This window comes from Mesoplodon bidens, assembly GCF_964165515.1.
Source record: "Mesoplodon bidens genome assembly, chromosome: 16".
Classification (NCBI taxonomy): Eukaryota; Metazoa; Chordata; class Mammalia; order Artiodactyla; family Ziphiidae; genus Mesoplodon; species Mesoplodon bidens.
In genome coordinates this window covers 32,647,637-32,675,105 of record NC_138173.1, presented here as the reverse complement: position 1 = coordinate 32,675,105, position 27,469 = coordinate 32,647,637, and the positions used below count along the sequence as shown (strand labels likewise).

At 48.2% G+C, this 27,469-nt stretch overlaps 3 protein-coding genes across 10 annotated transcripts in view; 2 read left to right on the top strand and 1 right to left on the bottom strand.

Annotated features, from left to right (window-relative positions):
- LOC308630186 (uncharacterized protein) overlaps positions 1–27,469 on the top strand; it is a 282,945-nt gene that overhangs the window by 22,525 nt on the left and 232,951 nt on the right. The gene's annotated exons all lie outside the window — the stretch shown is intronic.
- Positions 1–27,469, bottom strand: part of RIPK2 (receptor interacting serine/threonine kinase 2) — a 278,912-nt gene that overhangs the window by 52,164 nt on the left and 199,279 nt on the right. The gene's annotated exons all lie outside the window — the stretch shown is intronic.
- LOC308604760 (dipeptidase 2-like) lies at positions 18,779–21,433 on the top strand (the record flags this gene model as incomplete). The annotated part of the gene is made up of 7 exons (XM_081214230.1): positions 18,779–18,804; positions 19,131–19,257; positions 19,562–19,691; positions 19,913–20,054; positions 20,356–20,425; positions 20,546–20,722; positions 21,101–21,433. 7 exons carry the CDS (start codon positions 18,779–18,781, stop codon positions 21,431–21,433), a joined length of 1,005 nt encoding a protein of 334 aa, XP_081070356.1.

Genomic DNA, 27,469 nt, shown 5'->3' with positions numbered 1-27,469 from the left:
GGAGTCCCGTCCTAAAGAGGTTTCTCTCTCATTGGCACACTATCAAAGACTGCCCCAAATGTGGTTCCTTCCTGTGGGCCTGATCAGGCTAAGGGCAGATTTGTCTCTTTCCTTCTCTGAGTCGGACCTACTCGTCTTAGGAACACCTCTTCACCCTGTTGACCATGGTTTTCACGGGGGCTGCTGCTAAGGCTTTATGTCATCCTTTCATGGTGGAGAGCGAGAGGATTCTAATGATTTTTACTTCTCGGGGAGAGGGGAGTGTAGTGATTAGGTTGTCATTTTGTATTTTGTCCTTTTGTCATGAATTTGTTTTCAATTTCGTGTTCAAATGGGCCCACCATTCCCACTTTGTGAGGTCATTCAGCACCCTCATGTTGCACCTTTAACATCTCTCTCAGTATCTCTTGGAAATGTTTAAAATGGCATGAGCTTGTCCTCACATTCCTATCCGCTGTAAATGCGGAGCCCCAGCATGAACCTAACCATTGAGCAGAACACCTCTCCACTACCTGTGTAACAGTGGGTAGGCCCCGTAACCTCTTGGTTTTTTTAAGTCCTCAGTTGTAAAAATGTGAGTGTGCTATGAATTTATATTTGGGGCAGGACAAGGTCGAGACGAGGGTGTCTTTTCTTTTATTCCTCCAACTGGAATGTCTTCCCTGTCTTCCCCGTGGGTCCAAATCTCACTTGTCCTTCAGGCCCACCGCCAAGAAGCCTTCCCTGATTCCCCAGTCCACACAAATCTCTGCCTCTTAGAGTCAGTGCCCTACAACCTAGCTGTCTCTTATGTTAATCTTGCCTGTCAAGAAAATCTCGCAATGTAGGTCTCTCTTGCCCACCTGGTGCCCCTGGGACTGGGCCAGCACACCGGCCCGCCACAGGTGCGGTGTCTATTAGACTAGGGCATAGGCTGGAAAGCCCATGTGTGAGGGGCCGTGCAGAGTACCTCCGCCCCTACACTGTACTCCTCCACAAAACTGCCCCTCCTCCTGAAGCCTGCCCCTCAAGTCACAGGTTCTTTATATGACCTCACTGTGTAGTGATGCCCTTACAGGCCTTCTCACAGTTCCATGGCAGGGTGACTGTTGAAATGCGCTGCTCTCAGAGAAACTTCCCTACCAGTTCTCCACCAGATACCAATCTGTTTGGTTTTCTGAGAGAGAATTTCTCAGCGGATAGTGGATATGTACTCTAAGCTGTGCTCTGTTCCCTGGGTGGACAGTGCAGCACGTGCACCCAGACCGGGCATCTCTACAGGAGGTATGGTGTACACACAACGTCACCTGGCTGGCACGTGTTCCTGTGGGGCTTGCCCACCACATACACCTGAGCACTTTCCCAGCTCTAAGTAATACTAGTGACCTAGGACACCTCCAGTGACCCCCAGTGCTCACTGCTGAGGAGAAGTCAAAGGTCATCCCTGGACAAATGTGCAGGACAGTTCTGAGCTTTATAAATGTAGCCTTCCCCTTTGGGCTACAGGATGCTTCCATTCAGATCCTTTCCTGATTGGCCTCTTGGCGAAAGACAAGTCCATTTTTATTGGCAAATGGTAAATGGAGCAGTTTGAGGAAGAGGGCCACTCTTGAACCGCTCCTTCAAACCCAGGCACCTGTGTGTTGTTATGTAGACGTATATATCGGTCCCTTCAGACACATCCCATACTGAGTTGCTGAGTAGTAAGGGAGAGGGTGGTGCCATATTGATGGAAAGATGGGAAGAACGAAGGGGGAGTGATGAAGTGCTAATGAGACTGGAGGGCTGAGGAGATGGTGTCCCAGGAGGCTGGGTTGATATGAGCCTAGACTTGGTACCCACAGCCCGGTTCTGCGTCTCCTGATCACTCTGCCTCACTATTACGCCTTGTTCTAATCTACATAGAAGTATCAGAAGGCTAGAGTTCATTGTGGTAGCGTCAGGCAGTATAAATGGGGCCAAAGAGGGGATGCCAAGTTGGGCGGGGTTCTTATCCAATTTATATTGGATTATGTTTTTCCAAAACTTGAAAGACATTTCCATTAAAGCGTCAGAAGTGACAGACTGCAAGAAATGTTTTCTCTGTTGTGGAAGGGAGAGATGGAGAGGATCATGAATGCACTTACTTTCGGGTTCTACTGTTTTCCCTGGAAACGGTGAAGAGACTTCCTCCTCTGCTGCAGCCATAGGCTCTAGGGATTGCTTTTGCAGCCAGTGTCCCTTCTCTAGGGACTCATAGAGGTGATGGGCCAAGGCTGTGTTCTGCATGTCAGGTAGATTAAAAGTCTTCTTCAGCCAGAAACTGGGATACACATGAGAGAGGGAAATTCTGACAGGCGAATGTGCACAGCAGAAGTGACGGACCATTTCTGATTTTCTTTGCAGCAGCAGTGGCTACCGTTTCCCCTCCTAGACCTGGTCACTACCATGTCCTCTACCGAGTGTGTGGAGAAACGCAGTTGGGCCGGCATGGGGAGATATACTGCTCCGTTGGTGGCTACTGGGTCTACGGGGCTGTTCCTTTGGCCACGCCAGCAGAGGTGGAAGCAGAGAAGCCACTCCGCAGACGTACTCCCAAGACAAAGCATGCTCCAGAAAGGGCGGACAAGACCTGGGTTTCTCCAGACGCCAAATCCGGCGATTGCAGCATTCAAGCAGCTCAGGAATACAAGGTGCTTTGATTCTCAAGCAGGGTGGCCCAACCTCTGGGCACATCCCCTCTGCAATAGCCCCAGTAAATGAATGTCCCATCTTGGGTTTTTCAAGGTCGACAACAGGGAGTCCCCTCCTAAAGAGGTTTCTCTCTCATTGGCACACTATCAAAGGCTGCCCCAAATGTGGTTCCTTCCTGTGGGCCTGATCAGGCTAAGGGCAGAGTTGTCTCTTTCCTTCTCTGAGTCGGACCAACTCGTCTTAGGAACACCTCTTCGCACTTGACCATGTTTTTCACGGGGGCTGCTGCTGAGGCTTTATGTCATCCTTTCATGGTGGAGAGCGAGAGGATTCTAATGAATTTTACTTCTAGGGGAGAGGGGAGTGTAGTGATTAGGTTGTCATTTTGTATTTTGTCCTTTTGTCATGAATTTGTTTTCAATTTCGTGTTCAAATGGGCCCACCATTCCCACTTTGTGAGGTCATTCAGCACCCTCATGTTGCACCTTTAACATCTCTCTCAGTATCTCTTGGAAATGTTTAAAATGGCATGAGCTTGTCCTCACATTCCTATCCGCTGTAAATGCGGAGCCCCAACATGAACCTAACCATTGAGCAGAACACCTCTCCACTACCTGTGTAACAGTGGGTAGGCCCCGTAACCTCTTGGTTTTTTTAAGTCCTCAGTTGTAAAGATGTGAGTGTGCTATGAATTTATATTTGGGGCAGGACAAGGTCGAGACGAGGGTGTCTTTTCCCCTATTCTTCCAACTGGAATGTCTTCCCTGTCTTCCCCGTGGGTCCAAATCTCACTTGTCCTTCAGTCCCACTGCCATGGAGCCGTCTCTGATTCCCCAGTCCACACAAATCTCTGCCTCTTAGGGTCAGTGCCCTAAAACATAGCTGTGTTTTACATTAATCTTGCCTCTCAAACTAATCTCAGAATGTGGGTCTCTCTTGCCCATCTCCTGCCCCTGCGGCTGGGCCAGCACACTGGCACGCCACACGTGGGGTGTCTAGTAGATGAAGGCATGGGCTGGAAGGCCCATGTGTGAGGGGCCGTGCAGAGTACCTCTGCCTGTACCCTGTACTCCTCCACAAAACTTCCCCTTCTCCTGAAACCTGCCCCTCAATTCACAGGTTCCTTATATGACCTCACGGGGTAGTGATGCCCTCACAGGCCTTCTCACAGTTTCCATGGCAGGGTGACTATGGAGATGTGCTGCTCTCAGAGAAACTTCCCGCCCCTGCCGGGTAGTTCTTTCCTTGGTAAAAATTCTCCACCAGCTACCAATTTCTTTGGTTGTCTGAGAGAGAATGTCTGACCGATCTCCTATACTTACTGTAACCTGTCCTCTGTTCCGTGGGAGGGCAGTGCAACACGTACACCAATACCAGGCATTTTACAAGAGTCATGGTGTACACACAACCTCGCCTGGCTGCCACATGCTCCTGTGGTTCTTGCCCACCACATACACCTGAGCACTTTCCCAGCTCTAAGTAATACGAGTGACCTGGGACACCTTCAGTGACCCACAGTGCTCACTGCTGAGAACAAGTGAAAGGTCATCCCTGGACAAGTGTGCAGGACGGTTCTGAGCTTTATAAATGGAGCCTTCCCCTTTGAGCTACAGGATGCTTCCCTTCAGACCCTTTCCTGATTGGCCTCTTAGCGAAAGACAAGTGCATTTTTGTTGGCAAAAGGTAAATGGAGCAGTTTGAGGAAGAGGGCCACTCTTGAGCTGCACCTTCAAACCGAGGCACCTGTGTGTTGTCATGTAGACGTCTATATCGGTCCCTTCAGACACATCCCGTAATGAGTTGCTGAGTAGTAGGGGAGAGGGTGGTGCCATATTGATGGAAAGACGGGAAGAACGAAGGGGGAGTGATGAAGTGCTAATAAGGCTGGAGGGCTGAGGAGATGGTGTCCCAGCAGGCTGGGTTGATGTGAGCCTAGACTTGGTACCCAGAACCCGGTTCTGAGTCTCCTGATCACTCTGCCTCAGTCTTTGACCATGTTCTCACCTACATAAATGTATCCGAGGGCTAGAGTTCAGTGTGGTTGCAACAGGCAGTATAAATGGGGCCCAAGAGGGGTTGCCAAGGTGGGTGGGGTTCTTCACCAATTTATATTAGATTATTTTTTTCCAAAACTTGAAAGACATTTCCATTGAAGCGTCAGAAGTGACAGACTGCAAGAAATGTGTTGTGTGTTGTGGAAGGGGGAGATGGAGAGGATCATGAATGCACGTACTTTCGGGTTCTACTGTTTTCCCTGGAAACGGTGAAGAGACTTCCTCCTCTGCTGCAGCCATAGGCTCTAGGGATTCCTTTTGCAGCCAGTGTCCCTTCTCTAGGGACCCATAGAGGTGATGGGCCAAGGCTGTGTTCTGCATGTCAGGTAGATTAAAGGTCTTCTTCAGCCAGAAACTGGGAGAGACATGAGAGAGGGAAATTCTGGCAGGAGACTGTGCACAGCAGAAGTGACGGACCATTTCTGATTTTCTTTGCAGCAGCAGTGGCTACCGTTTCCCCTCCTAGACCTGGTCACTACCATGTCCTCTACCGAGTGTGTGGAGAAACGCAGTTGGGCCGGCATGGGGAGATATACTGCTCCGTTGGTGGCTACTGGGCCTACGGGGCTGTTCCTTTGGCCACGCCAGCAGAGGTGGAAGCAGAGAAGCCACTCCGCAGACGTACTCCCAAGACAAAGCATGCTCCAGAAAGGGCGGACAAGACCTGGGTTTCTCCAGACTCCAAATCGGGCGATTGCAGCATTCAAGAAGCTCAGGAATACAAGGTGCTTTGATTCTCAAGCAGGGTGGCCCAACCTCTGGGCACATCCCCTCTGCAACAGCCCCAGTAAACGAATGTCCCATCTTGGGTTTTTTAAGGTCGGCAACAGGGAGTCCCCTCCTAAAGAAGGTTCTCTCTCATTGGCACACTATCAAAGGCTGCCCCAAATGTGGTTCCTTTCTGTGGGCCTGATCAGGCTAAGGGCAGAGTTGTCTCTTTCCTTCTCTGAGTCGGACCAACTCGTCTTAGGAACACCTCTTCGCACTTGACCATGTTTTTCACGGGGGCTGCTGCTGAGGCTTTATGTCATCCTTTCATGGTGGAGAGCGAGAGGATTCTAATGAATTTTACTTCTAGGGGAGAGGGGAGTGTAGTGATTAGGTTGTCATTTTGTATTTTGTCCTTTTGTCATGAATTTGTTTTCAATTTCGTGTTCAAATGGGCCCACCATTCCCACTTTGTGAGGTCATTCAGCACCCTCATGTTGCACCTTTAACATCTCTCTCAGTATCACTTGGAAATGTTTGAAATGGCATGAGCTTGTCCTCACATTCCTATCAGCTGTAAATCGGAGCCCCAACATGAACCTAACCATTGAGCAGAACACCTCTCCACTACCTGTGTAACAGTGGGTAGGCCCCGTAACCTCTTGGTTTTTTTAAGTCCTCAGTTGTAAAAATGTGAGTGCGCTATGAATTTATATTTGGGGCAGGACAAGGTCGAGACGAGGGTGTCTTTTCTTTTATTCCTCCAACTGGAATGTCTTCCCTGTCTTCCCCGTGGGTCCAAATCTCACTTGTCCTTCAGGCCCACCGCCAAGAAGCCTTCCCTGATTCCCCAGTCCACACAAATCTCTGCCTCTTAGAATCAGTGCCCTACAACCTAGCTGTCTCTTATGTTAATCTTGCCTGTCAAGAAAATCTCGGAATGTAGGTCTCTCTTGCCCACCTGGTGCCCCTGGGACTGGGCCAGCACACCGGCCCGCCACAGGTGCGGTGTCTATTAGACTAGGGCATGGGCTGGAAAGCCCATGTGTGAGGGGCCGTGCAGAGTACCACTGCCTCTACCCTGTACTCCTCCACAAAACTGCCCCTCCTCCTGAAGCCTGCCCCTCAAGTCACAGGTTCTTTATATGACCTCACTGTGTAGTGATGCCCTTACAGGCCTTCTCACAGTTCCATGGCAGGGTGACTGTTGAAATGCGCTGCTCTCAGAGAAACTTCCCTACCAGTTCTCCACCAGATACCAATCTGTTTGGTTTTCTGAGAGAGAATTTCTCAGCGGATAGTGGATATGTACTCTAAGCTGTGCTCTGTTCCCTGGGTGGACAGTGCAGCACGTGCACCCAGACCGGGCATCTCTACAGGAGGTATGGTGTACACACAACCTCACCTGGCTGGCACGTGTTCCTGTGGGGCTTGCCCACCACATACACCTGAGCACTTTCCCAGCTCTAAGTAATACTAGTGACCTGGTACACCTCCAGTGACCCCCAGTGCTCACTGCTGAGAACAAGTCAAAGGTCATCCCTGGACAAATGTGCAGGACAGTTCTGAGCTTTATAAATGTAGCCTTCCCCTTTGGGCTACAGGATGCTTCCATTCAGACCATTTCCTGATTGGCCTCTTAGCGAAAGACAAGTCCATTTTTATTGGCAAATGGTAAATGGAGCAGTTTGAGGAAGAGGGCCACTCTTGAACCGCTCCTTCAAACCCAGGCACCTGTGTGTTGTTATGTAGACGTCTATATCGGTCCCTTCAGACACATCCCATACTGAGTTGCTGAGTACTAGGGGAGAGGGTGGTGCCATATTGATTGAAAGACGGGAAGAACGAAGGGGGAGTGATGAAGTGGTAATGAGACTGGGGGGCTGAGGAGATGGTGTCCCAGGAGGCTGGGTTGATGTGAGCCTAGACTTGGTACCCAGAACCCGGTTCTGAGTCTCCTGATCACTCTGCCTCAGTCTTTGACCATGTTCTCACCTACATAAATGTATCCGAGGGCTAGAGTTCAGTGTGGTTGCAACAGGCAGTATAAATGGGGCCCAAGAGGGCTTGCCAAGGTGGGTGCGGTTCTTCACCAATTTATATTTGATTATTTTTTTCCAAAACTTGAAAGACATTTCCATTGAAGCGTCAGAAGTGACAGACTGCAAGAAATGTGTTGTCTGTTGTGGAAGGGAGAGATGGAAAGGATCATGAATGCACTTACTTTCGGGTTCTACTGTTTTCCCTGGAAACGGTGAAGAGACTTCCTCCTCTGCTGCAGCCATAGGCTCTAGGGATTGCTTTTGCAGCCAGTGTCCCTTCTCTAGGGACTCATAGAAGTGATGGGCCAAGGCTGTGTTTTGCATGTCAGGTAGATTAAAGGTCTTCTTCAGCCAGAAACTGGGAGAGACATGAGAGAGGGAAATTCTGGCAGGAGACTGTGCACAGCAGAAGTGACGGACCATTTCTGATTTTCTTTGCAGCAGCAGTGGCTACCGTTTCCCCTCCTAGACCTGGTCACTACCATGTCCTCTACCGAGTGTGTGGAGAAACGCAGTTGGGCCGGCATGGGGAGATATACTGCTCCGTTGGTGGCTACTGGGCCTACGGGGCTGTTCCTTTGGCCACGCCAGCAGAGGTGGAAGCAGAGAAGCCACTCCGCAGACGTACTCCCAAGACAAAGCATGCTCCAGAAAGGGCGGACAAGACCTGGGTTGCTCCAGACCCCAAATCCGGCGATTGCAGCATTCAAGCAGCTCAGGAATACAAGGTGCTTTGATTCTCAAGCAGGGTGGCCCAACCTCTGGGCACATCCCCTCTTCAATAGCCCCAGTAAACGAATGTCCCATCTTGGGTTTTTTAAGGTCGACAACAGGGAGTCCCCTCCTAAAGAGGTTTCTCTCTCATTGGCACACTATCAAAGGCTGCCCCAAATGTGGTTCCTTCCTGTGGGCCTGATCAGGCTAAGGGCAGAGTTGTCTCTTTCCTTCTCTGAGTCGGACCAACTCGTCTTAGGAACACCTCTTCGCACTTGACCATGTTTTTCACGGGGGCTGCTGCTGAGGCTTTATGTCATCCTTTCATGGTGGAGAGCGAGAGGATTCTAATGAATTTTACTTCTAGGGGAGAGGGGAGTGTAGTGATTAGGTTGTCATTTTGTATTTTGTCCTTTTGTCATGAATTTGTTTTCAATTTCGTATTCAAATGGGCCCACCATTCCCACTTTGTGAGGTCATTCAGCACCCTCATGTTGCACCTTTAACATCTCTCTCAGTATCTCTTGGAAATGTTTAAAATGGCATGAGCTTGTCCTCACATTCCTATCCGCTGTAAATGCGGAGCCCCAACATGAACCTAACCATTGAGCAGAACACCTCTCCACTACCTGTGTAACAGTGGGTAGGCCCCGTAACCTCTTGGTTTTTTTAAGTCCTCAGTTGTAAAGATGTGAGTGTGCTATGAATTTATATTTGGGGCAGGACAAGGTCGAGACGAGGGTGTCTTTTCCCCTATTCTTCCAACTGGAATGTCTTCCCTGTCTTCGCCGTGGGTCCAAATCTCACTTGTCCTTCAGTCCCACTGCCACGGAGCCGTCTCTGATTCCCCAGTCCACACAAATCTCTGCCTCTTAGGGTCAGTGCCCTAAAACATAGCTGTGTTTTACATTAATCTTGCCTCTCAAACTAATCTCAGAATGTGGGTCTCTCTTGCCCATCTCCTGCCCCTGCGGCTGGGCCAGCACACTGGCACGCCACACGTGGGGTGTCTAGTAGATGAAGGCATGGGCTGGAAGGCCCATGTGTGAGGGGCCGTGCAGAGTACCTCTGCCTGTACCCTGTACTCCTCCACAAAACTTCCCCTTCTCCTGAAACCTGCCCCTCAATTCACAGGTTCCTTATATGACCTCACGGGGTAGTGATGCCCTCACAGGCCTTCTCACAGTTTCCATGGCAGGGTGACGATGGAGATGTGCTGCTCTCAGAGAAACTTCCCGCCCCTGCCGGGTAGTTCTTTCCTTGGTAAAAATTCTCCACCAGCTACCAATTTCTTTGGTTGTCTGAGAGAGAATGTCTGACCGATCTCCTATATTTACTGTAACCTGTCCTCTGTTCCGTGGGAGGGCAGTGCAACACGTACACCAATACCAGGCATTTTACAAGAGTCATGGTGTACACACAACCTCGCCTGGCTGCCACATGCTCCTGTGGTTCTTGCCCACCACATACACCTGAGCACTTTCCCAGCTCTAAGTAATACGAGTGACCTGGGACACCTTCAGTGACCCACAGTGCTCACTGCTGAGAACAAGTGAAAGGTCATCCCTGGACAAGTGTGCAGGACGGTTCTGAGCTTTATAAATGGAGCCTTCCCCTTTGAGCTACAGGATGCTTCCCTTCAGACCCTTTCCTGATTGGCCTCTTAGCGAAAGACAAGTGCATTTTTGTTGGCAAATGGTAAATGGAGCAGTTTGAGGAAGAGGGCCACTCTTGAGCTGCACCGTCAAACCGAGGCACCTGTGTGTTGTCATGTAGACGTCTATATCGGTCCCTTCAGACACATCCCGTACTGAGTTGCTGAGTAGTAGGGGAGAGGGTGGTGCCATATTGATGGAAAGACGGGAAGAACGAAGGGGGAGTGATGAAGTGCTAATAAGGCTGGAGGGCTGAGGAGATGGTGTCCCAGGAGGCTGGGTTGATGTGAGCCTAGACTTGGTACCCAGAACCCGGTTCTGAGTCTCCTGATCACTCTGCCTCAGTCTTTGACCATGTTCTCACCTACATAAATCTATCCGAGGGCTAGAGTTCAGTGTGGTTGCAACAGGCAGTATAAATGGGGCCCAAGAGGGCTTGCCAAGGTGGGTGCGGTTCTTCACCAATTTATATTTGATTATTTTTTTCCAAAACTTGAAAGACATTTCCATTGAAGCGTCAGAAGTGACAGACTGCAAGAAATGTTTTGTCTGTTGTGGAAGGGAGAGATGGAGAGGATCATGAATGCAATTACGTTCGGGTTCTACTGTTTTCCCTGGAAACGGTGAAGGGACTTCCTCCTCTGCTGCAGCCATAGGCTCTAGGGATTGCTTTTGCAGCCAGCGTCCCTTCTCTAGGGACTCATAGAGGTGATGGGCCAAGGCTGTGTTTTGCATGTCAGGTAGATTAAAGGTCTTCTTCAGCCAGAAACTGGGAGAGACATGAGAGAGGGAAATTCTGGCAGGAGACTGTGCACAGCAGAAGTGACGGACCATTTCTGATTTTCTTTGCAGCAGCAGTGGCTACCGTTTCCCCTCCTAGACCTGGTCACTACCATGTCCTCTACCGAGTGTGTGGAGAAACGCAGTTGGGCCGGCATGGGGAGACATACTGCTCCATTGGTGGCTACTGGGCCTACGGGGCTGTTCCTTTGGCCACGCCAGCAGAGGTGGAAGCAGAGAAGCCACTCCGCAGACGTACTCCCAAGACAAAGCATGCTCCAGAAAGGGCGGACAAGACCTGGGTTGCTCCAGACCCCAAATCCGGCGATTGCAGCATTCAAGCAGCTCAGGAATACAAGGTGCTTTGATTCTCAAGCGGGGTGGCCCAACCTCTGGGCACATCCCCTCTGCAATAGCCCCAGTAAACGAATGTCCCATCTTGGGTTTTTTAAGGTCGGCAACAGGGAGTCCCCTCCTAAAGAAGGTTCTCTCTCATTGGCACACTATCAAAGGCTGCCCCAAATGTGATTCCTTCTTGTGGGCCTGATCAGGCTAAGGGCAGAGTTGTCTCTTTCCTTCTCTGAGTTGGACCAACTCGTCTTAGGAACACCTCTTCGCACTTGACCATGTTTTTCACGGGGGCTGCTGCTGAGGCTTTATGTCATCCTTTCATGGTGGAGAGCGAGAGGATTCTAATGAATTTTACTTCTAGGGGAGAGGGGAGTGTAGTGATTAGGTTGTCATTTTGTATTTTGTCCTTTTGTCATGAATTTGTTTTCAATTTCGTGTTCAAATGGGCCCACCATTCCCACTTTGTGAGGTCATTCAGCACCCTCATGTTGCACCTTTAACATCTCTCTCAGTATCACTTGGAAATGTTTGAAATGGCATGAGCTTGTCCTCACATTCCTATCCGCTGTAAATCCGGAGCCCCAACATGAACCTAACCATTGAGCAGAACACCTCTCCACTACCTGTGTAACAGTGGCTAGGCCCCGTAACCTCTTGGTTTTTTTAAGTCCTCAGTTGTAAAAATGTGAGTGCGCTATGAATTTATATTTGGGGCAGGACAAGGTCGAGACGAGGGTGTCTTTTCTTTTGTTCCTCCAACTGGAATGTCTTCCCTGTCTTCCCCGTGGGTCCAAATCTCACTTGTCCTTCAGGCCCACCGCCAAGAAGCCTTCCCTGATTCCCCAGTCCACACAAATCTCTGCCTCTTAGAGTCAGTGCCCTACAACCTAGCTGTCTCTTATGTTAATCTTGCCTGTCAAGAAAATCTCGCAATGTAGGTCTCTCTTGCCCACCTGGTGCCCCTGGGACTGGGCCAGCACACCGGCCCGCCACAGGTGCGGTGTCTATTAGACTAGGGCATGGGCTGGAAAGCCCATGTGTGAGGGGCCGTGCAGAGTACCTCTGCCCCTACACTGTACTCCTCCACAAAACTGCCCCTCCTCCTGAAGCCTGCCCCTGAAGTCACAGGTTCTTTATATGACCTCACTGTGTAGTGATGCCCTTACAGGCCTTCTCACAGTTCCATGGCAGGGTGACTGTTGAAATGCGCTGCTCTCAGAGAAACTTCCCTACCAGTTCTCCACCAGATACCAATCTGTTTGGTTTTCTGAGAGAGAATTTCTCAGCGGATAGTGGATATGTACTCTAAGCTGTGCTCTGTTCCCTGGGTGGACAGTGCAGCACGTGCACCCAGACCGGGCATCTCTACCGGAGGTATGGTGTACACACAACCTCACCTGGCTGGCACATGTTCCTGTGGGGCTTGCCCACCACATACACCTGAGCACTTTCCCAGCTCTAAGTAATACTAGTGACCTGGGACACCTCCAGTGACCCCCAGTGCTCACTGCTGAGGAGAAGTCAAAGGTCATCCCTGGACAAATGTGCAGGACAGTTCTGAGCTTTATAAATGTAGCCTTCCCCTTTGGGCTACAGGATGCTTCCATTCAGATCCTTTCCTGATTGGCCTCTTGGCGAAAGACAAGTCCATTTTTATTGGCAAATGGTAAATGGAGCAGTTTGAGGAAGAGGGCCACTCTTGAACCGCTCCTTCAAACCCAGGCACCTTTGTGTTGTTATGTAGACGTCTATATCGGTCCCTTCAGACACATCCCATACTGAGTTGCTGAGTAGTAGGGGAGAGGGTGGTGCCATATTGATGGAAAGACGGGAAGAACGAAGAGGGAGTGATGAAGTGCTAATGAGACTGGGGGGCTGAGGAGATGGTGTCCCAGGAGGCTGGGTTGATGTGAGCCTAGACTTGGTACCCACAGCCCGGTTCTGCGTCTCCTGATCACTCTGCCTCAGTATTACGCCTTGTTCTAATCTACATAGAAGTATCAGAAGGCTAGAGTTCATTGTGGTAGCGTCAGGCAGTATAAATGGGGCCAAAGAGGGGATGCCAAGTTGGGCGGGGTTCTTATCCAATTTATATTGGATTATGTTTTTCCAAAACTTGAAAGACATTTCTATTAAAGCGTCAGAAGTGACAGACTGCAAGAAATGTTTTCTCTGTTGTGGAAGGGAGAGATGGAGAGGATCATGAATGCACGTACTTTCGGGTTCTACTGTTTTCCCTGGAAATGGTGAAGAGACTTCCTCCTCTGCTGCAGCCATAGGCTCTAGGGATTGCTTTTGCAGCCAGTGTCCCTTCTCTAGGGACTCATAGAGGTGATGGGCCAAGGCTGTGTTTTGCATGTCAGGTAGATTAAAGGTCTTCTTCAGCCAGAAACTGGGAGAGACATGAGAGAGGGAAATTCTGGCAGGAGACTGTGCACAGCAGAAGTGACGGACCATTTCTGATTTTCTTTGCAGCAGCAGTGGCTACCGTTTCCCCTCCTAGACCTGGTCACTACCATGTCCTCTACCGAGTGTGTGGAGAAACGCAGTTGGGCCGGCATGGGGAGACATACTGCTCCATTGGTGGCTACTGGGCCTACGGGGCTGTTCCTTTGGCCACGCCAGCAGAGGTGGAAGCAGAGAAGCCACTCCGCAGACGTACTCCCAAGACAAAGCATGCTCCAGAAAGGGCGGACAAGACCTGGGTTTCTCCAGACGCCAAATCCGGCGATTGCAGCATTCAAGCAGCTCAGGAATACAAGGTGCTTTGATTCTCAAGCAGGGTGGCCCAACCTCTGGGCACATCCCCTCTGCAACAGCCCCAGTAAACGAATGTCCCATCTTGGGTTTTTTAAGGTCGGCAACAGGGAGTCCCCTCCTAAAGAGGTTTCTCTCTCATTGGCACACTATCAAAGGCTGCCCCAAATGTGGTTCCTTCCTGTGGGCCTGATCAGGCTAAGGGCAGAGTTGTCTCTTTCCTTCTCTGAGTCGGACCAACTCGTCTTAGGAACACCTCTTCGCACTTGACCATGTTTTTCACGGGGGCTGCTGCTGAGGCTTTATGTCATCCTTTCATGGTGGAGAGCGAGAGGATTCTAATGAATTTTACTTCTAGGGGAGAGGGGAGTGTAGTGATTAGGTTGTCATTTTGTATTTTGTCCTTTTGTCATGAATTTGTTTTCAATTTCGTGTTCAAATGGGCCCACCATTCCCACTTTGTGAGGTCATTCAGCACCCTCATGTTGCACCTTTAACATCTCTCTCAGTATCACTTGGAAATGTTTAAAATGGCATGAGCTTGTCCTCACATTCCTATCAGCTGTAAATCGGAGCCCCAACATGAACCTAACCATTGAGCAGAACACCTCTCCACTACCTGTGTAACAGTGGGTAGGCCCCGTAACCTCTTGGTTTTTTTAAGTCCTCAGTTGTAAAAATGTGAGTGTGCTATGAATTTATATATGGGACAGGACAAGGTCGAGACGAGGGTGTCTTTTCTTTTATTCCTCCAACTGGAATGTCTTCCCTGTCTTCCCCGTGGGTCCAAATCTCACTTGTCCTTCAGTCCCACTGCCACGGAGCCGTCTCTGATTCCCCAGTCCACACAAATCTCTGCCTCTTAGGGTCAGTGCCCTAAAACATAGCTGTGTTTTACATTAATCTTGCCTCTCAAACTAATCTCAGAATGTGGGTCTCTCTTGCCCATCTCCTGCCCCTGCGGCTGGGCCAGCACACTGGCACGCCACACGTGGGGTGTCTAGTAGATGAAGGCATGGGCTGGAAGGCCCAAGTGTGAGGGGTCGTGCAGAGTACCTCTGCCTGTACCCTGTACTCCTCCACAAAACTTCCCCTTCTCCTGAAACCTGCCCCTCAATTCACAGGTTCCTTATATGACCTCACGGGGTAGTGATGCCCTCACAGGCCTTCTCACAGTTTCCATGGCAGGGTGACGATGGAGATGTGCTGCTCTCAGAGAAACTTCCCGCCCCTGCCGGGTAGTTCTTTCCTTGGTAAAAATTCTCCACCAGCTACCAATTTCTTTGGTTGTCTGAGAGAGAATGTCTGACCGATCTCCTATATTTACTGTAACCTGTCCTCTGTTCCGTGGGAGGGCAGTGCAACACGTACACCAATACCAGGCATTTTACAAGAGTCATGGTGTACACACAACCTCGCCTGGCTGCCACATGCTCCTGTGGTTCTTGCCCACCACGTACACCTGAGCACTTTCCCAGCTCTAAGTAATACGAGTGACCTGGGACTCCTTCAGTGACCCACAGTGCTCACTGCTGAGGATAAGTGAAAGGTCATCCCTGGACAAGTGTGCAGGACGGTTCTGAGCTTTATAAATGGAGCCTTCCCCTTTGAGCTACAGGATGCTTCCCTTCAGACCCTTTCCTGATTGGCCTCTTAGCGAAAGACAAGTGCATTTTTGTTGGCAAATGGTAAATGGAGCAGTTTGAGGAAGAGGGCCACTCTTTAACCTCTCCTTCAAACCCAGGCGCCTGTGTGTTGTTATGTAGACGTCTATATCGGTCCCTTCAGACACATCCCATACTGAGTTGCTGAGTACTAGGGGAGAGGGTGGTGCCATATTGATGGAAAGACGGGAAGAACGAAGGGGGAGTGATGAAGTGCTAATGAGACTGGAGGGCTGAGGAGATGGTGTCCCAGGAGGCTGGGTTGATGTGAGCCTAGACTTGGTACCCAGAACCCGGTTCTGAGTCTCCTGATCACTCTGCCTCAGTCTTTGACCATGTTCTCATCTACATAAATGTATCCGAGGGCTAGAGTTCAGTGTGGTTGCAACAGGCAGTATAAATGGGGCCCAAGAGGGGTTGCCAAGGTGGGTGGGGTCTTAACCAATTTATATTAGATTATTTTTTTCCAAAACTTGAAAGACATTTCCACTAAAGCGTCAGAAGTGATAGACTGCCAGAAATGTTTTCTCTGTTGTGGAAGGGAGAGATGGAGAGGATTATGAATGCAATTACTTTCGGGTTCTCCTGTTTTCCCTGGAAACTGTGAAGACACTTCCTCATCTGCTGCAGCCATAGGCTCTAGGGATTGCTTTTGCTGACAGTGTCCCTTCTCTAGGGACTCTTAGACGTGTTGGGCCAATGCTGTGTTTTGTATGTCTAGTAGCTTAAAGTTCGTCAGCCAGAAACTGGGAGAGATATGAGAGAGGGAAATTCTGGCAGGAGACTGTGCACAGCAGAAGTGACTGATCAGTTCTGATTTTCTTTGCAGCAGCAGTGGCTCCCGTTTGTCCTCCTACAACTGGTCACTACCATGTCCTCTACCGAGTGTGTGGAGAAACACAGTTGGGCTGGAATGGGGAGACATACTGCTCCATTGGTGTCTACTGGGCCTACGGGGATGTTTCTTTGGTCCCGCCAGCAATGGTGGAAGCAGAGAAGCCAGTCCCCAGATGTGCTCCCAAGAGAAAGCACCCTTCGAAATGTTCATCAAAGACCTGGTTAGCCCCAGATCCAAAATACGGCGATTGTAGCCTGGTGCCAGTTGGTGGACCACACAGTGTCTTGCAGGTGATCCCTCCTGAAGAGAGGGCAACGGTTTAACTGCCTAAGACAGTGAATGCCTCTTCCTGCAATGGCCCCGCCCCCCAACTGCCAACTGCCACAGATTAGAACTTGCGTCGTTCTCTGTGGGCGTTTCCCAGCCAGGAGCCTCTTTCTACACTAAGTGGCCATAAGCCAGGAGCCTCAGAAAGTGAGTTTTTTATGCACGTTTGTCCTGAACATCCCAGGGCTGAAGCTGGCCTGGAAGACAACCTGACGTTCCTCTGCTCAATCCTCAGGTGCCCCTTTGTGAGCTGAAGAAAGAAAAGTCTACACTCTGTGAGCCAAGGAGGATGGAGCAGCAGAGACTGGGTGCAGAGGAGCCTTAGGAAACTACACATGGGCTCCTGCCCTGAGCCATTTTCAGCGGCCACCACCAAAAACCAGGAGGGAGCTGGGCTTTTTGAAATGGAAAGCAGCAATCTGTGTTTTCCCAAAGAGCCTCCTGCCTGTGGTCTCAGGAGGCAGGATAGAGAGACCCAGGTAGACCTGCTCCCTGAAGCAAGAACAGGATAGAGAGTCAAGCAGCTCGCACCCTGCCCCGCGGTTCACATGCTCCTTTATTGCCAGCCCTTTCTGTCCCCAGTGGGGTCCCTTACTGCTCAATAAAATGTTCTTGTGTAACAGACTTCTAGGGTCGCCAGTGTTCAGACTTAGGTCAGTACCCTGTGCTAGGCACTCCTGCCACCCGGGAAAGTTTCCAAAGATGGAACAGCTCCAGGGGGTGCCAGGGATCAGAGCAAAAACTTGAGAGGCTGGGGATCAAGGAGTTTGGGCACAGTCCCTAAAGTATCTCAGTGGTTGAGCTTCTGTGAGAAGGCCCATCCCAAGTGTGTGTGTGCATGTGTGTGTGTGTGTGTGTGTGTGTGTGTGTGTGTTGCAGGGAGGTGGTCCCTAGAGGAGGGAGCTAGGGGGAGGGCTGAGGCTGGAAATGGGGAATGGCGTGCAGCCTCTGAGCAAGCACAGGTACTTAAGCCCTTGAGGTGTCTGGGAAAGCTAGAGCCACAAGTGCCACCAGATAAGGCAAGTGTAGCAGCAGAACCCAGGTGCCAGGTCTTTCCTCAGAACTTATTCTTCTCCACGAGGCTAGGCCTTCCACACTGAGGTAGGAGGGATCCTGGCCAGAAGGTCAGCCAGCAGCTCTGGGAGGAAGGTTGCTGCGGTGGGGGCTCTGCTGCCATGGAAATGACTTCATTTCCTTCCACTCAAACAGCCTGCTGACTGGGTTCCTGCTCTGTTGAGTAAAAGGGTCGCTGACTCTCCCCAGAAGGTTGTTCAGTTCACATCCCAAGGGTCCCTCTCTTTAGGCCCTGGGGAAGTGTAGCGACTCCTGAGGGCGCTCTTTCCTGAGGCTGGCTGCCAGAAGTGGGGGAGGTTCCTGATAGTTCCCAGGCGCTGGTTGAAGTGCCCCGAGAATGGTCATGCAGGCTGGGGAGTCAAGTAGGTGGAGAGAGCAGGTCGGGGGCAGAGGGACCCTTCCTGAATCCAGAGCTCACAAGGTTACCCCCCACCCCATTTCCAGAAACTATCTCTTCCCCCACGCCAGCTCCCATGGCCCAGTCCCGGGAAACCGGGAGCCCAGAGCACTTGTGGCCACAGAGGCACTGGCACGCAGCCCTCGGGGTGGGCGGGGCCGGCTGCAGGCAGATGGGGAGGAGTTGCGCTCCCGGGAGGCCTCGGGCTGAAGGTGGCCCTCTGAGAGAAGCACCCCAGCTTGGACAGGTAGGTTAGAGGCGGGGGAGAGCAACCTAAGGCGCCCCCTCGGAGCAGTGGGAGCGGGAAGAGGGGCAGGGGCGGAGGGAACCCGCGACGGGAGGCGAGTGGGCTCTCCGCAGAGGCCAGCTTAGCCCGCGGGAGCTGCCTCCGAGCAGGGGGCGGGAGGGCAGTGCCGCCCTGTGTCTGCCTGGCTTCGCGGATCGCGGCTTTCCGCACACGGGTCGCAGGGTCCTGTGACTCTGTATCCCCTCGGTCAACCCGTACCCCTCACGAGGCCGCGGCACTGTGTGTCCTGTGTCGACGGACGGAACCCCATCGCCCGCCCCTCTCAGACCCGCCTCTGCCCGCCTGCTTGGCCCTGTGCAGCTTGCAGCCAGGGGGCCTCAAAGGTCCCCGCGCACTCAGCCAGCGGCCTCTGCTGTGTCTGCTGCTCCTGCTGCGTCTGCTGCTGTGAACCGTAACCCGTGCAGACCACGCCGGGCACCTCCAGCACGCCAAGTCCATGGGAGCACATTAGGGCCCCGATGCAGGACTTCCCACTTGTGGACGGGTGGCTGTAGTGTGTGCGGGCTGCTGGGGGCCGGTGGGGGCCTAGCCTGGCCCTGGGCAGGGGAGGAGGTCCGGAGCATGCAGCACTAGTGGGGAGGCTCCTTCACACCACCCCTGGGTGTCCTCTCCATCATCTAGGGATGACCTTACCCTTCTCTGTTATCCCTTCCCTGGTGGGAACCCCTCAGCCCAGGCCTCAGCTGCTCCTAGTATAGTCTGTGTGACAGTGTGAGGCGGGGGACCCCCAGGCTGGCCCAGGCCAGGCAATGTGTCCTGCCTGATCCCAAGACCTAAGGAGCCCACCCATTTGCCTTGACCTCCCTCCAGCCACAACGACATGCCCCTGGTCCCGAGGCAGTTTTACCACCACGGGCTACAGGATGTTAATCTGCGCAATTTCAGCCATGGCCAGACCAGCTTGGACAGGCTGAAAGCTGGTCTTGTGGTTGCCCAGGTACCAAAGGGACACACAAGGTGCCACCATGGCTGCTGGGGAATGAGGGGCAGTTTGGGGGTCTCAGAGACCACAGGTTAGTCACATTGGAACTAAGTTACCATAGTGACCTAGAAAGTGCTATGCCATGGATGCTGGGGCCTACAGGGGTCACAGTGAGCCAACCTGACAGGCATCCAAGCACCACAGAAAAAGCAACGCATTACATGTGACTTCTGGGCACAGTGAGTGCTGTGCCAGCTGAGGAGGCTATGAGAAGCCCAAGGAGCTCCAAAGCCCAAACTAAGCCCTGGTCTTCCCTCAGTTCTGGTCAGCCTACATCCCATGCCAGACCCACGAACGGGATGCGGTGCGCCTCACCCTGGAGCAAGTTCACTTCATCCGCCTCATGTGGGCCTCCTATTCTGAGCTGGAGCTTGTGACCTCAGTTAAAGGTAGACGGGGGACTTCCCTGGCAGTCCAGAGGTTAAGACTCCACGCTTCCCCTGCAGGGGGCTCGGGTTTGATCCCCGGTGGGGGGACTAAGACCCTCATATTGTGCGGCACGGCCAAGAAAACAAAAAAAAAGGTAAACAGACTGGTGGTGGGATGTGTTAGGTACTTCAGTAAGCTACCCCTGCCTCTGAAAATGATCATGTGACCTACCTGCCCCCAGCTCTCAACAATACCCGGATGTTGGCTTGCCTCACTGGTGTGGAGGGCGGCCACTCACTGGACAGTAGCCTCTTTATCTTGCGTACCTTCTATGCGCTGGGTGTGCACTACGTGACACTCACCCACACCTGCAACACGCCCTGGTGAGCACAGTGCAGATGGTAAGGGCCCAGTGAGGCAGGGATCTGCCCAAGATCACGCTGGGGCCCAGAGCAAGTTTACGCCTGGGATCTGGCCCTGAACCTGGGGTGGGGAGGGGAATGGAGGATTGCAGAACAAGACAGAATCCCCAGAAGGGCCCTCCTACTGTCAGGCACAGCCCACTTTGGGTCCCTCCTCTTGCACCAGGGAGTTGCAGTTGTAGACGGTTCGACAGAACCTCTTTCTAGGCTCTTGTAGCCAAGTCATGGCCACCAGTCAGAATGCCTCCTGGCCATCCTGCAGTGCGCAGAGCTCAGCAAAGGGTATCCACCCCTTCTACAGCAATGTCAGTCGGCTGACCAGCTTTGGCGAGGTAAGGACCAGGCTTCCATACCCTGCCCCACATGAATGTACAGCCCCACCTGTTCCCTACAGATAAATGCACACAAGATAAATGCAGCCCTCATGCCCTCTCCCCATCCTGTCCCTGCAGAAGGTGGTGGCAGAAATGAACCGCCTCGGCATCATGGTGGACTTGTCCCATGTCTCGGATGCTGTGGCACAGCGAGCCCTAGAATTCTCACAGGCACCTGTCATCTTCTCCCATTCAGCTTCCCGGGGTATGTGCAAGAAAACTCGGAATGTTCCTGATGATATCCTGCAGTATCTGGTGAGAGACTGCCCTGGCCCTCAAACCTGAAGCAAGAGATTCAAACCAGGAGCCCTTGAACCTGAGCCTCTTCTCTCTCAATTTCCTCAAATGCCAGGTTAAATATCTTCTGCCCCCAAAACCCACAGTCCACAGCCCCTGAACATTTGAGCACTAGGTGGGGGTCTAGTGGTAAGATACTCCTCTAAACCCGGAAATCCAGGGCCAAGACACCACCCAGACCAGGGCTGCAGCTCCTCCATTCACACAAACCCAGAGAGGAGATGAATCTGACCTCAAAGCTAGGGCTGAATACCTTCCTCACAGAGACCGAGAGAGTGAACAGGCAGGAGGCTGTGCTGGAGGCCAAGCTGACTGTCCACCGGTCCGCCCCTGCAGAAGAAGAATGGTGGCACCGTGACGGTGTCCTTGTCCGTGCGGGTGCTGCAGTGCAACCCGTTAGCCAACGTGTCTACTGTGGCAGGTGAGCCTCACCCTGTGCTCTCTGAAAACTCTGATTTGGAGCTAAAGCTGGGTCCAAATTTGGGGAGGACTTCAGAAGAGCCCCAGTGGTTTGACCCACCTGTTGGCAATAGGTACAGCTCCCAAAACCCAAAGAATGGACAGTACACATCACCTTGGTGCCAGGTGGAACTGGAGCCACAGGATCAAACTGCAATACTGATGGGTATCAGGGAGGTTGTCAGACACTGCTTTATGTCAAAAACATAAAGAAAATATCCACTATGAGAACTGTTGTTTGACTGACTTTTTTTCACATCTTTCTGACAAAATTCGTGAAGTTGTGAGTACCACTAGCGTCATTACACTTCTGTTCAAGACGTAATCTCTGGCTCACAATCATCGTTTAACTTCTGTATATTGCAGTGTACATGAAGGTCTGTATTAGTCTAGTTGGGCTGTTATAGTGAAATACTCTAGACTGAATGACTTAAACAGCAGAAATTTATTTTCTCACAGTTTTGGAGGGTGGAAGTCCAAGATTAAGGTATTGAATACCATAAGAATTGGTTTCTGTTGAGAACAATCTTCCTGGTTTGCTGATGCCTGTCTTCTTGCGGTGTCCTCACCGGGCCTTTCCTCTATGAGCATAGGGAGAGAGATCTCTGTAATCTATTCCTCTTCTTATAAGGACACCATCAGTCCCTGTCAGATTATTTCCCCACCCTTATTACTTCAGTTAACTTCAGTTACCTCCCTAAAGGACTTAACTCCATCTTCTACAGTAAAATTGAGAGGGGCTTCAACATATAATTTTTGGGGGGACAAAATTCAGTCCATAACAACAACTTAAGATAACTTTCTCTGATTTTCAGTCTCTCACTAATACCTTCCTCTTTGTCTACGACTTATTCAAGTTTCCTTAATTAAATTTTGTTTTTAATTTTCTTACATCATCCCTTTCCTTTAAATGCTCTCTTCATTTCTTAGTTGGTATTTCTTGGAAATGAAGGCACCTTTCCTCACAACGTATTGATTACTCTCCCCACTGTAACACAGCGTCTTCTCCCATGACTTTCCTGAAATGGTTCCATTTTTGTTCATAAAAGTTTAGTCATCAAATCAGATGGTTTATTTTCAGTTCCCATAGGATTTTACCTTTGGGAAACAACTGACTCCATTAAGTGGTGCTTCTTTTAAATCTACTTTCCTTTGTGTTTTATAGCTATCTTATGATTTCTGTTGGCATACCACCTACCTTCTTTCTGATCATTTTTTTAATTTTATTTTTTTCAGTTGTTTCTCTCCTCACTCCTTAGCACTATATACTACATACATTTGGTCTTCTTCTCATCTCTTATATACTCTCTCTTACTCCAGCAGCTTTGTTTACCATTTAATATATTATCTGCCAGGCACCTTCCATCTGTTACCAACATCTCTCCCTCTGTCTTTGTCATTTCAGCCTTCGCTATGTTCTCTGTGCTCTCACAGGGAGATCTATTTAACACAGGAATCTCAGTGGAAAATACGAGTAACTTATTTCTCTACTAAGTAAAGCCCTTACAGATCATATGCTCCAGATCCATCTTGCAGCCACGTCATCTGGACTATGTGACCTCCAATGTCACAACAGCAGAGGACCAGACAAGAGGGACGTTGTCTCCTAATGACCTCAGCTCAGAAGTGATACACTTTATTCTGCTTCTTTGCCACTGGCCACAACTAATCAAAGGAAAACAGTCTAACTACAAAGGGGGATGAAAACTGTAGATAAGCACATAGGATATTTGATGAGCGCTATCGCGAGGGGACATCACCTACCATCAAACTTTTATTTCACAGAGAAAACACAGACTATAAAGCAAAAACACCACTAACTAACTTTTTATCTTTACGTACAAGGATGGCTTTTCTACATAGTTTATAAATACCTATTCTCACTTCCTCAGTATCTTCCATTCATTTTCCCATCTCATTGGTATTGTTAAGGTTTTCCTCTTTAGCGACTTTATTTTGGCCCCCTCCCATTAAAAAGCTGCCCCCTTCCCATTAAAAATTATTCTTGCTTGATGGCAAGTAATTCTCTAGCTACCTTTTCTCTCTTCCTAATTTCACAGTACACTTTATCAAAAATTGTATTTATTCTCATTGTCTGTATTTTCTTATCTTTATGTACCTCGTGACTCACACAATTTTGCTATTTTCTTTTTACTTATCTGCACTGGAATTGCATCCACCAACATTTAATTTGTGATTAAATTGAATGAATATTGTTTGGTCATTATGTCACCTTTCAGCAATATTTGATTTTGTTGATCAAACTTGTCATCTCAGAAAAATCTTTCACCTTATCAACAGTAGCATCTTAACCTGCTACTTCTTCCTCCTGCCTCTGGACATCCTTATCTGTTTCATTGGGCACTCTCACTTTGCCCTCTGCCAAGAGATGTGTATTTCTCAGAAGCTCTCTTCTGCCCTTGATAGATGGTCTCATCTACTCTTGTGATTCCAGCCACCATATATATCACAGATCTTGACCTAAAACTTACATATCTCTCTCCTGAGTCTCTTACAAACCTAACTAATTGCCAACTGAAAAACTCTGCCCAAATGTAACATGGACACTTAAAATTAATTATGTGATTTTATTGAACGATTAATTTTACCTTCAATACTTACTTCCACTATTCATCTCTCTACATCATTTATACCACCACTATTTGTACAGTTGTCCAAGTTGGATACTGGGGAAACACTGAAGACTCTGATAACCCTCAGAATGGGAGAAAATATTTGCAAACGAAGCAACTGACAAGGGATTAATCTCCAAAATATGTAAACATAAATAAATTTGTAAAATACATAAGCAACTCATGCAGATCAATATCAAAAAAAAAAACCAATGAAAAAGTGGACGGAAGACCTAAATAGACATTTCTCCAAAGATGGCCAACAAACACATGAAAAGATACTCAACCTCACTAATTATGAGAGAAATGAAAATCAAAACTACAAGAAGGTATCACCTCACACCAGTCAGAATGTCCATCATCAAAAACTCTACAAACAATAAATGCTGGAGAGCATGTGGAGAAAACGGAACCCTCCTACACTGTTTGTGGGTATGTAAATTGGTACAGCCACTATGGAGAACAGTATGGAGGTTCCTTAAAAAACTAAACATAGAACTACCATGTGACCCAGCAATCCCACTCCTGGGCATATACCTGGAGAAAAGCAGAATTCAAAAAGATGCATGCACCCTAATATTCATTGCAGTACTATTTACAATAGCCAGGACATTGAAGCAACCTAAATGTCCGTCAACAGAGAAATGAATAAAGAAAATGTGGTACATATATACAGTGGAATATTACTCAGCCATAATAAGGAATGAAATAGTGTCCTTTGCAGAGACATGGATGGACCTAGAGACTGTCATACAGAGTGAAGTAAGTCAGAAAGAGAAAAACAAATATCGTATAATATCACTTATATTTGGAATCTAGAAAACTGGTACAGATGAACTTATTTGCAAAGCAGAAATAGAGACAGATGTAGAGAACAAACACATGGATACCAAGGGGGGGGAGAGGGGTGGGATGAATTGGGAGATTTGGATTGACATATATACACCACTATGTATAAAATAGATAACTAATGAGAAACTATGATATAGCACAGGGAACTCTACTCAGTACTCTCTGGTGACCTAAATGGGTAGAAATATAGAAAAGAGGGAATATGTGTATAGGTATAACTGATTCACTTTGCTGTACACCAGAAACTAACACAACATTGTAAAGCAACTATACTCTAATAAAAATTAATTTAAAAAAATAATAAAACTCTGGACTCTGTATGATCATCCCTCACCTTCACAATTAATTCAGTAACCAAGTACTGTCTAACCTAAATTCCATCTATCTCTCAATATTGTCTGCTTTTATTCAAGCCTCTTGCCACTACTTGGTTCTGAGCTACATTTTCTCTTATTTATGGAACATATACAGTCTCTTAACTTTTAACAGAATAAATCTTTTAACAGTATAAATATTCGTTGAGTACCTACAACACTGGTAAGTAAGGACATCGTTCACATGGAGTTTACAATGTAGTAGGGGAAATGAACTATAAAATGTAACTATACCTCTCATAGGTAACTTGACAGCCAAGTTTTATAAGAACACATAGAAAGGGAATTTAATCTCTAATGGACGTCATGAAAAGCCAGATATTCGATGTTTATTTTGAAACTTATATGATGAGAGTGCATTCACCAAGGATTGAATGAGTAAAGAATGATGCAAATTGATGACATAACCTGGAGAAAGTTCAGCATTAAGAGAAGTCTAACCCTGAAGTCTATTCAGTATTGCTGAAAATTTATGGAAGAAGGAGATGCTAAGTAAGGAGAGAGAAACCAGATAAGGGTAGACAAGTAGGCAAGAGCACAGTGCTTGAAGCCTTTTCCCCAAAATTAAAGAGAAGCTATCAAAGAGCTCTAAGCCGTTGAGTGAAACTTAGGTTGCAATGCAGAGAATAAACAAGACAGAAATAATACTGGAGTCAGGGAAAAAGTGAACTTGGATGTTACATACGAGTAAAAAATGTAAAATATATGACAATGGACCTAGAGAAGAATGGACATATATATATATGTGTGTGTGTGTGTGTGTGTGTGTGTGTGTGTGTGTATGTGTGTGTATATATATATATATATATATATATATATATATATACAGTATAATTATGGCAACTCTTAGGGATTGTTCCAGAGTTTAAGGGAGGGGAGAAGAGTAAAGAATGACTCTCAGTTTCTTGCTTGGTTAATTGGGGTTAAAAGAGTTTGCAATAAAAAAGAATTAGCTTAAGTCATTTAGTCGTTTTAAGTGCATTCTGAATCCTATACAAATAAGTTTGAGAAATTTAAGAAAATTGTGTTTCCTTAAGTTTTGCATATCTTTTGTTATGCCATGTAAATTCCCTTCGTTTTCATATGATTAAAGAAAAGTTATGAAAAAAATAAGAGATGAGAGAAAATAAAATCATATGAAAAATTATGAATGATCTTTATCTGTTTTTGTGCTTACTGTAATTTCTTATTGTTTACCTCTCTATATACATAGTCTGAGGTATCTTCTCAGACCTGCTGAATCAATCTGTGAGGATTAAGTTTAACTAATCACTCAGATGAACCTAAAATTTGTTCATCTACAGGAATAACCAACATAAGAGAGCAGTTATGGTTGTCTCAAAATTAGGGAAGACTTCCCAATTATTCCCATTATGTCAAAGAGAGAACATGAGCAGGTACTTCAAGTATCCGAACTTCATATGATTAGATTCTGTCAATGCATTTTAAATAGAAAAAATACATAGAAGAAAGGTTAAGACAAAACGTCCCCTGGATAAAATGGATCCCATATTTTCACCAGATGCCTTTACTTAGGAAAAAGAAATGTTAAAGAATTGTAACAGTATCCAACCTGGAAAACAAAATACAGAAATTTTCACGGCTAAGCCTGAGCTCAGTACAACTCTGATTTAGTGTTTTTTCAAGCCTTACACAGCAGTCTCTATTTTAAAAATATTTATAAGTAACCCATTTTGTAGGAAAACACCTATCTTTCATCATAAGAATTATTACACTTTATACTTTTATTCCAGCCTAAATTTTATACTCCATTTTCTAGCATTTGGCAACTTATAACCTACACTCTAGTCAAAAAAAAATCTCATTTACAATCACCTAAATATACTGTGTTGGTTCTCAAGTCCAGGATGTTCCTTCTGCCTGGTATGCCCCTGACCTCCTCTCCACGTGGAAAATTCCTACTGACATTCAAAACCTAATTCCAAGACCCCCTCATTGTTGGCATCCTCTTCAATATCCCCTAACAGGGTTATTGACTCCAAGTTCTGTTTTACAAAGTTACATTTTTATGATCTATTTATTTAATAGCCTATCCCTATTCGATTGTAATGAGTTGTTTATGCATCTCTCACACTCTCTTTTGAGTTCCTCTGGCCTTTATTTTTTCTTTTATCTCTTACCCATAAGCACAGTGCTTGCACCATAGTACGTGCTCAACGTGTTGGCTGAGTGAAAAAAGACACCTTTTAGCTCTAATCATTTGTGAAATTTCATTTACAATGACATCAGATTACCCTTTGTTTCCTAACTTAATTTCTAGTACTATAGAATGTACACTCAGAACACCGTCAGTGGCCTACAGAAACAGTGTTCTCATTGGACTTCATGCATATAGTCAACCCCTTATAACTTTCTCTGGCATACAA